Consider the following 13,087-nt stretch of genomic DNA (forward strand, 5'->3'; position numbering starts at 1 on the left):
TACCGCTATCTGACAGCCGGCTATACTACGTATGTAGCAAAGACCTGGACAAGATGGGGAACATGCCCGTTTGCTGCATACGGCACACCGATGTGGACCCCCCCCAAGATAACAGCACTGTTGCTACTCCGTAATGACCAGAAACGCTCGTAGCGCACGCCTTGTCGGTCTGGGCCGTCATGCTCTTTTTGCCAAGCAGCAGAACTTGATTTTCCTGCTGCGTGTCCACCGACCCACCGTGCTGCGTGCCTTCCCGTTTCGTGCCTTCCCGTTTCGCCGGACTCCATCACGTTCATTCCCTGCTTGTCCCAATTGATTTTTCCATTTGTGAAGCTTCTGTCAAAACATGCCTCTGTCCCTTCTCGTCTCCCCTTTTCACCCTTCCCTTCGTCGTAAGATATTACATACTTGGCCCCCAATGGTTGCGTGGTTCTTATCTCTGGCCCGCTCGCTAGGATGCAGCTGGGATGCAGCCAGACGACAGGGGCTGATGCATTATTCTTCAGCCGCTTTTGATTCGCTGCCCCTTCACTTTTCCTGATCCGTCACTTTGCCCCGGCATGAAGCCACCAGCTCGACGCCGCCAAGGCCTTGCCACTTCGCAATGCGGACAAGCTTCTTTTGGGCGACCTGCCGGACACCGGCATTCTCTCCCGCCCCCCTGCACATCCACTGGTGCTGTGACGGTGGTCAATGCAAACAGCCACCGCAAAACTGGCCGCTGCGACCATTGTGACTGTGCATACATACAGAGTAGCATGCATGTCCATTCGTCTGTCTCTGCGTCCCGTTCCTCGCCCGCTCCCGCCATGGCTAAAACAGAGCTGCACCCGCCCGCTCGCTGGCCCCCTCTGCACTCCTCTCACCCGTCCAACCACAGCTGCCATCATGAACGAAACAAAGAAGATCGTCGCTGTCGACACCGAGCGGCTGGACACCAGCCAAGAGCACTCGGACAAGGCCGAGGCGCCCTTTGTCAAGCACACCAAAGAGGGCTTTCTTTTAGTGCCCCAGCCGAGCGATGACCCAGACGATCCACTGGTAAGGAACGCGTCGATCAGCACAGATACGTCCCGATGCTGACCCTCAGAACTGGAGCTTCTCCAAGAAGCATGTCGCCTTGTTCTTTCTCGCTATGGAGTCGCTGCTGGTCAAGTTCTCGGCCACCCTGATTGTGAGTATAATCTGACGATAAGAGTGAGGAACAACAGCTGACACCATTCAGTCTCCCGGCGCCCGCACTCTGGCCCACCTCTTCCATGTTCCCCTCTCCAAGGCCACCTATATCGGCTCCGCGCCCACCATCATGAACGCCGTCGGCCCCTTCTTCTGGATCCCCATCAGCCACCGGATCGGGCGCCGTCCCGTCCTCCTGATGAGTCAGATCATCGCTATGGTCGCTGCCATCGGTGTCGGTCGCTCCGAGACCTACGCCCAGGCCCTCGGCTGTCGTATGGTCATGGGTTTCGGCGGAAGCGCTGGCCTGTGCATCGGTCCCGCTGCTATTTCGGATATGTTTTTTTTGCACGAAAAGGGAACCCGCATGGGCATCCAAAGCATCTTGCTAGTCGTCGCTCCGTATGTCGGTATGTTTTGTTCTCTCGTTCATATTCTCGGTTTTCTCCTCTGATTTCTCCCGTCTAACTCCTCCAGGCGGTGTTGCTGGTGGCTCCATTCAGTACAACTCCAAACTCGGCTGGCGATGGTCTATGTACGTCTCTGCCATCTGCTACTCGGCCCAATTTGTCTGCCAGTTCTTCTTTGGTGAGTGCTCTTTCATTCTCTCTCCTTCTGTCGTTTCGAAGACTTCGCTGACACAAGACAGTGCCCGAGACCATCTACGAGCGTGAAGTCGCCGCGGCCGAGTTGCCCGAGCAGAAAAAGACGATCTGGCGCCGTCTCGGCTTCCGCATGCCCACGAACCCCTCGGGCGAGACCTGGCTGCAGACCTTCCGCCGCCCCTTTGTCATGTTTGCCTACCCGGCTGTCGTGCTGCCGTCCTTCTGGGCCTCCGTCGCCGTCATGACCGAGGTCGCCAACACGGCCGGATTTGCCATCAACTTTGGTGCCAGCAGCCGCTTCCACTTCAACACCGCCCAGGTCGGCTTCTGCTTCATCTCCGGCCTCATCGGAGCCTTTACTGGCGAGGTGTGCGCCGGACCGCTCTGTGACATGGCCGTCAGGAACTCGTTGCGCCGCAATCAGGTCTGGCGCGCCGAGAAGCTGCTAAAGCTGGCCATCACCGGACTTGTCACGATATTTGTAAGTTTCGGCTCCGAGACCTTTTCGTCTCTCAAATTCATTATTTTTCCCACACTGACCTGCAGGCCGGCCTCATGCTTTACGGCTTTGAGCTTGAGAGCAGCAAGGCCTGGGCTCGTCCCCTCGCCGGCATGATCCTCTTCGTCTTCGGCCAGGAGGTCGTCGTCACCATCATCATGACATACATGACCGACTGCTATCCTGAACATGCTGCCGAGGTCGCCGTCGTCTTCCAGTTCTTCTTCAACCTCATGTGCTACCACCCGCCGTTTTACACACCCCAGTGGATCGCCAGTGCAGGCTCTAAGGTTCCGTACATTGTGTATGCTGTCCTTCCAGTCGGCCTGTTTCCTATCCTGATCGGTCCGTTTATGTGGAAAGGCTCTCAGATTCGTGAAAAGGGCCCTCTTTTCAGATTCATTTCCTTCAAAAGGTAGGATCATATTGTGCTTTGTTCTCAAGCAATTCTTGTTGTATCTGGTTGACAGGAAGGAGCTATGAGCGGATGAATTTCGTTTCCACAACGAATTCTTTGTATGATGCTTTGGGCTTTGTCTGCTTTGTATATATGACTAAAGTGGTGATCGCTTGTGCCTGACTTAATAGTATCCTACAATTTAGAGTGCATAATGCGGATCGTAAAGGTAGCTGTGTAAATACTATGTCGATACACCTGTTGTAATAAATATAAGATGAATAAGAAGAACATCGATTAAAAAGGATGAGCGGGACAAAGTCGACAAGAGGCAGATGTTGAATAAAGAATTAGTATATAACCCTGCTTAGCACGCTGTAAGGTATGGGATCCATACGTTTACTGGAGCAGGGGGGTAACGAAAGAGCAGCAGGCATAAGCCCGGTTGCCTTTTCTTACACCAACCAAGTTGCTACTCCCACAACCCTACAACAGAAAGCCACGCGGTTCGGGCCCACGCCAAATCAAAAGTTTGCCACAGCCAACTCACACAGCAGGGTAGAATAGTCTGTATCTATTAGACAACTCGGCACCCTTCGATACTTAGTCTGATTTCGCTTACTTGACCAATCTCCAGCTTTTCGCTTCGCTGATCTGCTCTTGGGAACCGCTCTGCTCCCAGAACTCTGCAGCCGACCACGTCTGTAAGCATTTCGTCAAGCCTATCACGTGATTTAGAGCCATTGGATGCTTGTCTTCACAGACCTGGAACTGCACAAAGTCTACTGATATGATATGAGACCGATCTCTGCGCTGTCGGCTACCTAGGGGGGGTGTCGAAATCATTGAAAAGCAGAAGTGAGAGCTGCCGACGGCTACGAAGATGGGTACATCAGGGTTAGTAGCTTGTTTTCTGTCCCCGTCCCGCTACGTGCTTGTCTTTATTGACGTACACTCCAGAGAATTCTCCTTGGACGGCGACGGGATGCGCCACTCTGTCACCATCCTGGTTTTTTTCGTTACGCTCAGAACTATGTTCTTCGTATTAGTGCTCTATATAATATACCGTGCGTCCAGTGCTGAGGCACTGGCACGGGTTGTCTCTGCTTTGAGCGGCGTCAATGGCAAGGACGACCTATAAGGAAGGTTGCAAAGGCTGATAATGTTACAGGGGCTGGTGTCTTGAATAGACGATTGTGGTTGTCGACGGCGGCATACCCCTGGTTTCGAGCCGATTTGTTTACATGTCTGACCTGAAGATTCGGGCTCTTTGTTTTGGAAACACTGCCAGGACTTGTGGCGCCACGATGGCAGTCGTGACGACGCTTATGGATCCATGGAGTACCAACAGAAGTCTGTGTTCTGGAAAGCAATAATAAAAATAAGAGTTTAGTCCGCTTAAGCAGCTTACTAGCCCTTGATGTTTCGAGGATCAGGACACGTCCAAGCCAACAACGATTCTACAGGAAAACTCAAAAATAAATAAAAAACGGTCATCTCATACACATGTATGGATCTAATGATAAATATCAAACTAAAGGCAAGGATGCGAGAAGAGGTATCCCCAGAAAGGAGAAGGATAGAGGAACAACACAGCTTCGAGGCCAAGATATGTAAGAAGGAAAACCGCAAAAACAAAGCAAAGGCGCTATCTTTTCAAACCATGCCCCTCGATATGTGCGTTGGAACAGGTTTACTAACTACTGTACTATGGTAATCTATATAAGGGTGGCCGGCTGTTGTGGACGCTAAGGACCGCTAAATGGGCTTTACTATCACATTTGAGCACATTAAGAACTAGATGTTATATATTTCGCATTCAAATGATGAAACAAAACCTGGGGATGACTCGATTGCTGCTGAGTTTGTGTTTAAGAAGGCAAAACTATCAACATAGGGCTGAATCTAGAGACTGAGATCAGACAGATGATTTGGTTCGAGCGTCAAGAAGACGGCACTGCATTGAGTACGCAATAAATAAGCGAGTATAAGAGGTGTAGGACAGACACGAACATATCGCTTGGGCCACTCACTTCCGTAAACACTACAACCTCGTCCAAAATCAGGACAACTTCTCTAAAGAAGCTATGGACGTCGAGTTGTCCCCAAAGCGACGTTGCGTAGGTACAGCTAGCTGCTCTAGCAGAAATAAAGCGATGATGACGCTCATGTTTCTAACTTCAGCAGCAATCGCGAGATGAGATGGAAGTGATTCCAGCGACACTGACCCATTTCATCTGTCCCATAGCTATGTGCGGTTCAGCAAGGCCATGCTCAAAGCAATGGCTAGGAGACTTGACTTATGGCAGAAGATTCCCGAGATCCAGACAGAAGCGTGAAATGGCATATACGGCTCTGCCAACGGCTAGACAACAGGGCTAACATAGAACAGCAAAGTGGAAAAAATGGCCAAGCATGTTGCAGATGTCGTTGAGAGTGCTGCTGAAGCGATGGGAAGATAACCATTCTGTTTATACATGCTTACCTAGTTCCGCCAAACATCATCCTGACGCCAGGACCTAAGAAGTGGTAGCAGCTATTAACTGGGCGCATACGGGACGGTTCGCCACGTACTAGAAGTTCTGCTAGGCGCGACGAGAAAGGCTTATCCCAAACTCTTTAATGATGGAATAAGACGAGAGTAACTGAGGGGTCCCACCCTCTTTCTGGATAATTGACAGCAATTCCCTATTACTCGTAGACTCTCCAGAAATCCTTCCAGCAATGCGCTTTTCCGAAGTCGGAAAAACCCCGCAGTGTCTGCTCTGCTATTGGGTGGTCGGGCGTCGGGCGTCGGGCGTCGGGCAGCAAAGCTGAGGATTTCGACGATTTCGTGAGGCCTCACAAACAGCAACAACTCGTCTTCATCCTTTTCCTGATAATTACAGAGTCAAGAACAATGTAGCCGGGCTCATCTATTAGAAAAGCTACGAAGACGTCCTTCAAGGCATCTTCCAAGAAGTTTTTCAAGAAATTGTTGGGACGCGAAAAGAAGGACATCGCCAGCAATTTCCCCTCGCAAGGCGAAGTTGTATTTCATCCCCCAGCAGCAAAAGAAGAATCCAACATCGAAGCAGCGTCAGAAGAGCCCTTTGCCTCCACCCTCTCAAATACCCCATCAGTTCAAGCAAATATTGTCAGTTCGTCTTCCCAAAATGCCGTGCCACAAACCGACGACATTCCCTCCACCCCAGAAGCAGCGACAGAGGCGCTCACGGTGTCTCCCCACCCCATCTCGAACACCTCCCTAATTGTAGCGGACAATGCTGCAAACCCGGTTTCGGAAAATGTCGTGCTGTCTGCGCCACAAACCGACGATATTGCCTCCACCCCGCCTCCCACTACCGCCGAAGCCTCTCCCAGCGACGAACTATGGACAAGAGCGTTTGGGCTGTTTCGAGAGAAGGAGCCCGAGCTTGCCAGGGATTACATGACGCACTTAGCAACCCTGCACAACTCGGTGGACAGTGTAGATCTGTCGGCATCTCGGTCGGTCAAAGATCTCGTAGACCGACTGCTCGAAAAACGAGAGGAGAAGCTATGGAAGGTTTCGATCTTGGGAAAAAGTGTGAAGATCCGGGAACAGACCGAGAAGCTGGTCAGGCTTCTCGTTTTTTTTGATCCCGTGGTAAAGGAAGCCGTCAGCTCCCAGCCATACGCCGCTCTGGCATGGTCTGGCGTCTCGCTGATTTTGCCTGTAAGCACACGACTGTCTTCTGATGCCTGTGCACGTACTTACTCCAGCAGCTGCTTACGAGCGGAACGACGCAAAACGAAGCCATGCTAAAGGGTTTCGACACGATTGGCAACGAACAGCTCTACTGGAATATCTGCGAAAAAACATACCTCGAGTCCGCAGAGCACGAAATCTACAAACCGCTGGTCGAGCCGCTCGCCCAGCTTTATTCCGACATGATAGCATTCCAGGCCCTTGCCATATGCCATTATTCCAAGGCCCAGCTCTCTCGCGCCTGGGAGAACATCGCGGGCAGCAACGATTGGGACGTCAGAGCAAACAAGATTGAAAAGCAAAGCACGAATATCCAACGCAATATCTTGAATCTGGACAAGCAAGAGATTCGAATTCTATGGAATACGCAGCTGCAAGGGATACAGGAGTCGCAGTTTGCACTTAACGACGTACGCCAAATTCTCAGTGAAAACAACAGACTAAATCAGAAACGCTATGATGACGAAAAGGAAAGAGAACTCCTCAAAGAGCTTGCATCAGCCTACGAGAGTTACAAGAACTTCAACAAGCAAAGAGTGGAAGGCACATGTGAATGGTTCTTCAACGACAACAGATTCCGCACATGGCGAGACTCTAAGATGTCGAGCCTGCTCTGGGTTTCTGCTGGTCCAGGCTGTGGGAAATCTGTCCTATCCCGAGCTTTGGTTGACGAACACCGACTTTCCACCAATGCTGCTACATCGACTGTCTGCCACTTCTTCTTCAAGGACGGAGACGCTCGTCGCTTACGCAGCACTGCCGCTTTGTGCGCCGTGCTCCATCAGCTCTTCACCCAAGACCATACTGGAAGCCTGATAAAACATGCGCTGCCTAGCTACAATGAGGGCATGGCTTTAAGAAACAACTTTCCGGGGTTGTGGAAAATCCTCATAAACTGTGCTAATTCTCCAGAAGCGGGACAAATCATTTGTGTCCTAGATGCCCTGGACGAGTGCGAAATACAAAGCAGAAACGAACTAATTGGAGAGCTGAAAAGGTTCTACTGTGAACAAAGAGAACTGGCGAAATCTTCAACGCTGATGTTTCTGATCACAAGTCGTCCTTACGCTGATTTGGAGTTTGCATTTCTTAAATTTAACACAACGACTTACTTACGTTTTGATGGCGATGAGAAATCAGCCGACATTGGAAAGGAAATCAGCCTGGTCATTGACGAGCGCGTGAACACAGTAGCAGCAAGCTTTTCTGAAAAGCACCGTCTCGAACTTGCGGACCACCTCAAGAGCATGGAAAACCGCACATACCTCTGGCTTCATCTTGTGTTTAGCATAATCGAAGGAAATTTTTCCTACTCGAGGCCGCTAGACATCAAAAAACTCCTCTCTCAGATCCCACCAGAGGTGTCTGGAGCATATGAACAGATCTTGGATAAGAGTTCGAACAAAGATTTGACCATGAAGCTTCTCCAGCTTGTCCTTGCGGCGGAGCACCCGCTGACTCTCGACGAGGTCAACATTGCGCTGGCATTGGCTGATAGTCCTCAGGACTCGGCCGCAGAGCTGAAGTCTGCGCTGTGGCCAAAGGGCAACTTTCAGACTACAGTCCGAAACTTCTGTGGTCTTTTCGTCAGCGTCTACGACTCGAAACTCTTCTTTATCCACCAGACCGCCAGAGAGTTTCTTCTCAGCTCTGAGCGAGATGGAAATTGGAAAGGCCATTTCGCATTACCGGAGTGTCACAGCATCTTGTCTCGTGTTTGCATCGACTACTTGCTATTTCCTGATCTTGTTGAGCACCCGTTGATTGTCGAGGACGAAGAAAACGAGAAAGAAACAAGACCATCATTCTTTGAATACGCTGCCCGGTATTGGACTTCACACTACAACTCGCAAGAAGACGCAAATGCGTACAAATCACGAAAGGATGCTTGCATGCTCTGTCACGTACATCCAGGACAAGAAGAGAAAACATGGCTAAAACTATTCTATATTATACAACTCTCAAAGTATTCAGAATTGGCTGTAGCAAGTCACTTCGGCCTTCGAACAGTCATTTTATATTTATTGGACGAGCAGAAGATCAACATAGAACCAATGGATACCACCAAAACGTCAGCGCTCCAAGCAGCATCATTACAAGGCCAACTTAAGACTATACGGCTTCTAATCGACCGCGGTGCCAACGTTAACCTTCAAGGCGGAGATTACGGTTCGGCTCTCCAAGCAGCATCGAGGAACGGCTACACGGAGATTGTACAGATACTGCTTAACAGCGGTGCCGACGTTAACTTGGACGGCGGAGCAGCGCTTAAAGCAGCATCGAGGAACGGCCACACGGAGATTGTACAAATACTGCTTAACAGCGGTGCCGACGTTAACCTTCAAGGTGGAGAATACGGTTCGGCTCTCCAAGCAGCATCGAGCTTTGGCTACAAAGAGGTTGTACAAATACTGCTTAACAGCGGTGCCGACGTTAACCTTCAAGGCGGAGAATACGGTTCGGCTCTCCAAGCAGCATCGATATTTCGCCACAAAGAGGTTGTACAAATACTGCTTAACAGCGGTGCCGACGTTAACTTGGACGGCGGAGCAGCGCTTAAAGCAGCATCGAGGAAAGGCCAGACGGAGATTGTAGAGATGCTGCATGCTAGTGCTAACAACAAGACGGAAGAACTCTGAATTTTTAGGTTTTGTGGACGATTATATATTATAGGCGTTATTGAAATTGAGTCAAATGTACATGGAAAGTCTAGTCTATACGGAGTCCTCCTAACACAACTTACGCTCGGCTTTGTCTACGACAATGTCCGAAGCGATTGATTGCGTGGCAGACACGTTATTGCAGTTTAGAATTCTGTTAGCTGCAAGGGCTTGAGTGTATTCCGTGCTCCGTAGGAGAATGCAAAACAGGGATGCCGAGATGTTTGGTTGTGGAGCAGTGGGTATTTGTTTCGTTTCAAGCTGAAACGATGCATTCGTCGTCGTTCGCAGGGAAGTGACCCACTGCATACACTACTATCTATAGATCTCGCTTCAAACGGTATACTCAGAGAAATCTGTTGGGCGAGCGTTTCCCTTGGCGTGTCTCACGTAAGGTTGACGACGTCTGTAAGTACGCAATCTCGTGGAGCCACCATATGATGACGAGGCAGTGGGATGAGACGAGAGCGTCTGGGTGCTGAGGTGTGAGTGCGTTTCGGGGCAGTTCTCTGATCGGTTGTACCATCATAGATATATATCTCGTTTTCGCATGTCTCCTTGATTGGATTTCTTTCTTTACACACATCCCAGTAACTTCTCTTCCAAACACTTTTCCATTCTGCAAAAAGTTCATCTCTGCGAGATAATCTGTTGCTTCGTTTTGATCTTCTGCAATTTCACATTTTGTTTCTTGAGACTTTCATTTCAGCAGCCAGGTGCTCACCTCTTTCAACTTCAATACCGACAATCAGCCAACATGAAGGTCTCCGCCGTCACCATGTCTGTCCTCATAGGTCTGGTTGCCAGCCATCCCCTCATTAGCAACAGCAAGCGACAGGCGACTGATGTGCTGTCTGTCCCATCGGGCACGCCTACCGGTCATCCTCCGGGATTTCATTCAGGTTTCCCCTCGGGTGTCCCATCTGGGTTTCCGTCTGGGTTTCAGTCCGACTTCGTCTCTGGAGTGGCACCAACTGGTGGCTTTCCTTCAGGCGCGCCTGGTCCGCTGCCGTCTGGTGTCTTTTCAGGCTTTCCCTCTGGCGCAGCGCCGTCTGGACCTCCTCCTTCGGGCACTCCTACTTTCAAGGTGGTCCGCCGTGACGACACCACTTCATTCCCAGCGCCTCCGTCAGGCACCGCTCCTCCCGGCTTCCCGTCTGGCGCCACTCCCACGGGCCCGCCGCCGTCTGGTTTCCCGTCTGGTGTCGCTCCCTTTGGCATGCCCACTGGCCACTTTCCGTCGGGTCCTGCTCCTACTGGTCCTGCTCCTACTGGCCCTCCGGCAGCTTCCGACACAGCGGCCACTCGCATCTAAGTGTTCTTGGCACCTTGGTATCATTCATTGGGGAGCAAGCTTCAACTTGCGGGCACGGTCAGATCGGCTTTTCGTTCCTATGTGTCATTTATGTAGATGTATATAGCTATCCCCATTAAGTCTATAAATTGAAGTACAGAGGATAAAGTACGAGTACATGTCGGCAGTGTCTATTCTGAAGCTCCCTCCTGCAGCTTCAGCTCGGCCTCGTCCATGGCGGTGTTGATCATAGTCAGGATCTCGAGGGCGCGGGTGTTGGGCACGGTGATGCGGAGGCGGCGCTCGAGGGTGGGAAAGATGCCGATAAACGAGTTGGCACAGTGGTCGAGGACAACGTCGGCGTCGTGGGGGGAGATGTTGGCTTCACGGGCGAGCTCACGACGGAGGATGGGACGGGCGACAGGGTTTCCGATCACGTAGGCCGGCTGGCTGTCGAAGGAGACGCGGGCCCAGGAGAGAACAGAGGGGCGGAGGGTGAGAGGAGCAGCAAGACGGAGGTCGCGCGATGACGCAGCGACGACGAGCTCAGCATCCTCAGCCTCCAGAACCCAGTCGTTGCGGACAGGGTCCCAGACGGTGAGGTCGCGGCCATCGATGGCGACGTCGACACGACGGGTCTCTCCGGGGGCGAGGACGACCTTGGCGAAGCCCTTGAGCTCGAGCGGCGAGCGGCGAAGGAGGTGGCCCTTGGCCCGGAGGTAGACCTGGGCGACCTCGGCGCCGGCGACGGTTCCGGTGTTGTGCAGGGAAAACGAGGCGGTCACGTGACCAGACCGACCGATGGACGAAGCCGACAGCTGCAGGTCGGCGTAGCGGAAGGTGGTGTAGCTGCGGCCATGGCCAAAGGGGAAGAGGGGAGTACAGTGACGAAAATCGTAGCCGCGATAGCCGACATGGATGCCCTCGGAGTAGAGGTGACGGCCCTGCTCGCCGGGATAGGAGAGGAAGCCGGGGACGTCGCCGAGGCGGTGGGGGAAGGTGACCGACAGCTTTCCGGACGGGTTGACGCGGCCGGTCAGAACATCAGCAACGGCACCGCCCATGGCCTGGCCACTGTAAAAGGTGACGAGCACGGCGCCGACGCGGTCAGCCCAGGGCATAGCGACGGCATCGGGACAGGCGACCACGACAGCCATCGGGGTGGTGCAATGGTCGGCGAGAGCAGTGATGAGGGCATCCTGACCGGGTCCGAGGGCGAGCGTAGAGCGGTCGGAGCCCTCGCCATCGTAGGCGCCCTCGGTCGAGGCGAAGACGACGACGAGATGGGCGGCAGCAGCTCTTGCAAAGAGGGAGTCGTCGGCAGTGTTGCGGCTGTCGAGCTCGATCGCGACATCGGGGCCCAACAGAGCCCGCAGCTCAGCCAGCGGCTCATCGACCTGGGTCGGCATCGTGGTGGCACAGCCAGAGCCCTGGATGACGGGGGTCTCGGCGTCACGGCCGACGACAAGCACACGACGCACAGTCGGAGCCACCGGCAACACGGCGCCATCGTTTTTGAGCAGCACCATGGAGGCAGCAGCCATGCGACGGGCCTCGACGTGATGGGCAGCCAGATCGGTGGGAGCGACCGGGACGGTGCAGCCGGCATGGCAGCGGGCGATAAAGTCGAGCACGCGCACACAGGCGGCATCGACGACGTCTGCCGACAGCTCGCCCGACCGGATGGCTGCCAGCAAATCAGCCTTGCGACGGGGGCTCTCGGGCATGTCGAGCTCGTTGCCGGCAGTCAGCGAAGCGGCGCGATCCTTGATGCCGTTCCAGTCGGACATGACGAGGCCGTCGTAGGCCCAGTCGCGGCGCAAGACCTGGGTCAGCAGCCAGGGGTCCTCGGCCGCCTGCACGCCGTTGAGGCGGTTGTAGGACGACATGACGGTCCAGGGATCGGAGTCGCGGATGGCCATCTGGAAGCCGCGCAGATAAATCTCGCGCAGCGCCCGCGCATCCACGACGCTGTCCATGCTGGTCCGTTGCATCTCCGAGTTGTTGCCGGCAAAGTGCTTGAGCGACGTGCCGACGCCCTGGTCCTGGATGCCGGTGATGACAGCAGCCGCCAGCTTTCCGGTCAGCAGCGGGTCTTCCGAGTAGTACTCGTACGAGCGGCCGGCCAGCGGCGTGCGTCGGATGTTGATGCCCGGTCCTAGCAGCGTGTGGATGCCCATGGTGCGGCACTCGCGGCCCAGCAGCACGCCTAGATGCGCCATCAGGTCGATGTCCCAGCTGCAGCCCATGGCCGAGCCGTTGGGAAAGCAGGTCGCCGGTCGCAGCTGGCCCCAGGCCTTGTCGATCTCGCTTGCTCGCTGCTGCACCACCGACAAAAAGGCATCCAGGTCTGTGCCGGCCTGCTCGTCGCCGTCGATCTGCGGCACCGAATATCGCACGCCGTATGTGCCGTCTGTCATCACCGCCGGCTCGACGCCCAATCGCGCCAGCCGTGCCGTCTTCCACATTCCGTTGCCCGTCAGCAGCGCCGTCTTTTCTTCTGCCGTCATCGTGCCCACCAGCTCCCGCGCTGCCAGCGCCTTGTCCGCCAGCGCCTGGTGGTCCACGTATGTTGTGCTTGGTGTAGACATGGTGAAGATGCACAGGTGTTTACGTGTTGCAGATGGAAGCGCTCGTCTGACCCCATCTTATACCGGGAGTTCTCTACATGGTATATCGGCTTCCTGGTCGGCCTCTCCGACCGGCAGAGGATATCCCGAAAAAGC

General features: G+C 53.6%; 3 protein-coding genes across 3 annotated transcripts; 2 read left to right on the forward strand and 1 right to left on the reverse strand.

Annotated features, from left to right (window-relative positions):
• Positions 1–888: 888 nt before the first annotated feature.
• CMQ_5120 (ankyrin repeat-containing protein) lies at positions 889–9,046 on the forward strand (the record flags this gene model as incomplete). The annotated part of the gene is made up of 9 exons (XM_014318865.1): positions 889–1,041; positions 1,091–1,174; positions 1,226–1,586; positions 1,654–1,764; positions 1,826–2,262; positions 2,328–2,695; positions 5,600–6,374; positions 6,425–8,311; positions 8,444–9,046. 9 exons carry the CDS (start codon positions 889–891, stop codon positions 9,044–9,046), a joined length of 4,779 nt encoding a protein of 1,592 aa, XP_014174340.1.
• A 778-nt stretch (positions 9,047–9,824) lies between these two features.
• CMQ_5314 (uncharacterized protein) lies at positions 9,825–10,382 on the forward strand (the record flags this gene model as incomplete). The annotated part of the gene is made up of 1 exon (XM_014319059.1): positions 9,825–10,382. The coding sequence occupies one exon, from the start codon at positions 9,825–9,827 to the stop codon at positions 10,380–10,382; it is 558 nt and encodes a 185-aa protein (XP_014174534.1).
• Positions 10,383–10,552: 170 nt separating this feature from the next.
• CMQ_5169 (beta-glucosidase-like glycosyl hydrolase) lies at positions 10,553–12,952 on the reverse strand (the record flags this gene model as incomplete). Its single annotated transcript, XM_014318914.1, has 1 exon — positions 10,553–12,952. One exon carries the CDS (start codon positions 12,950–12,952, stop codon positions 10,553–10,555), a length of 2,400 nt encoding a protein of 799 aa, XP_014174389.1.
• Between the last annotated feature and the right edge of the window lie 135 nt (positions 12,953–13,087).

Source organism: Grosmannia clavigera (genome assembly GCF_000143105.1).
Source record: "Grosmannia clavigera kw1407 unplaced genomic scaffold GCSC_132, whole genome shotgun sequence".
Classification (NCBI taxonomy): Eukaryota; Fungi; Ascomycota; class Sordariomycetes; order Ophiostomatales; family Ophiostomataceae; genus Leptographium; species Leptographium clavigerum.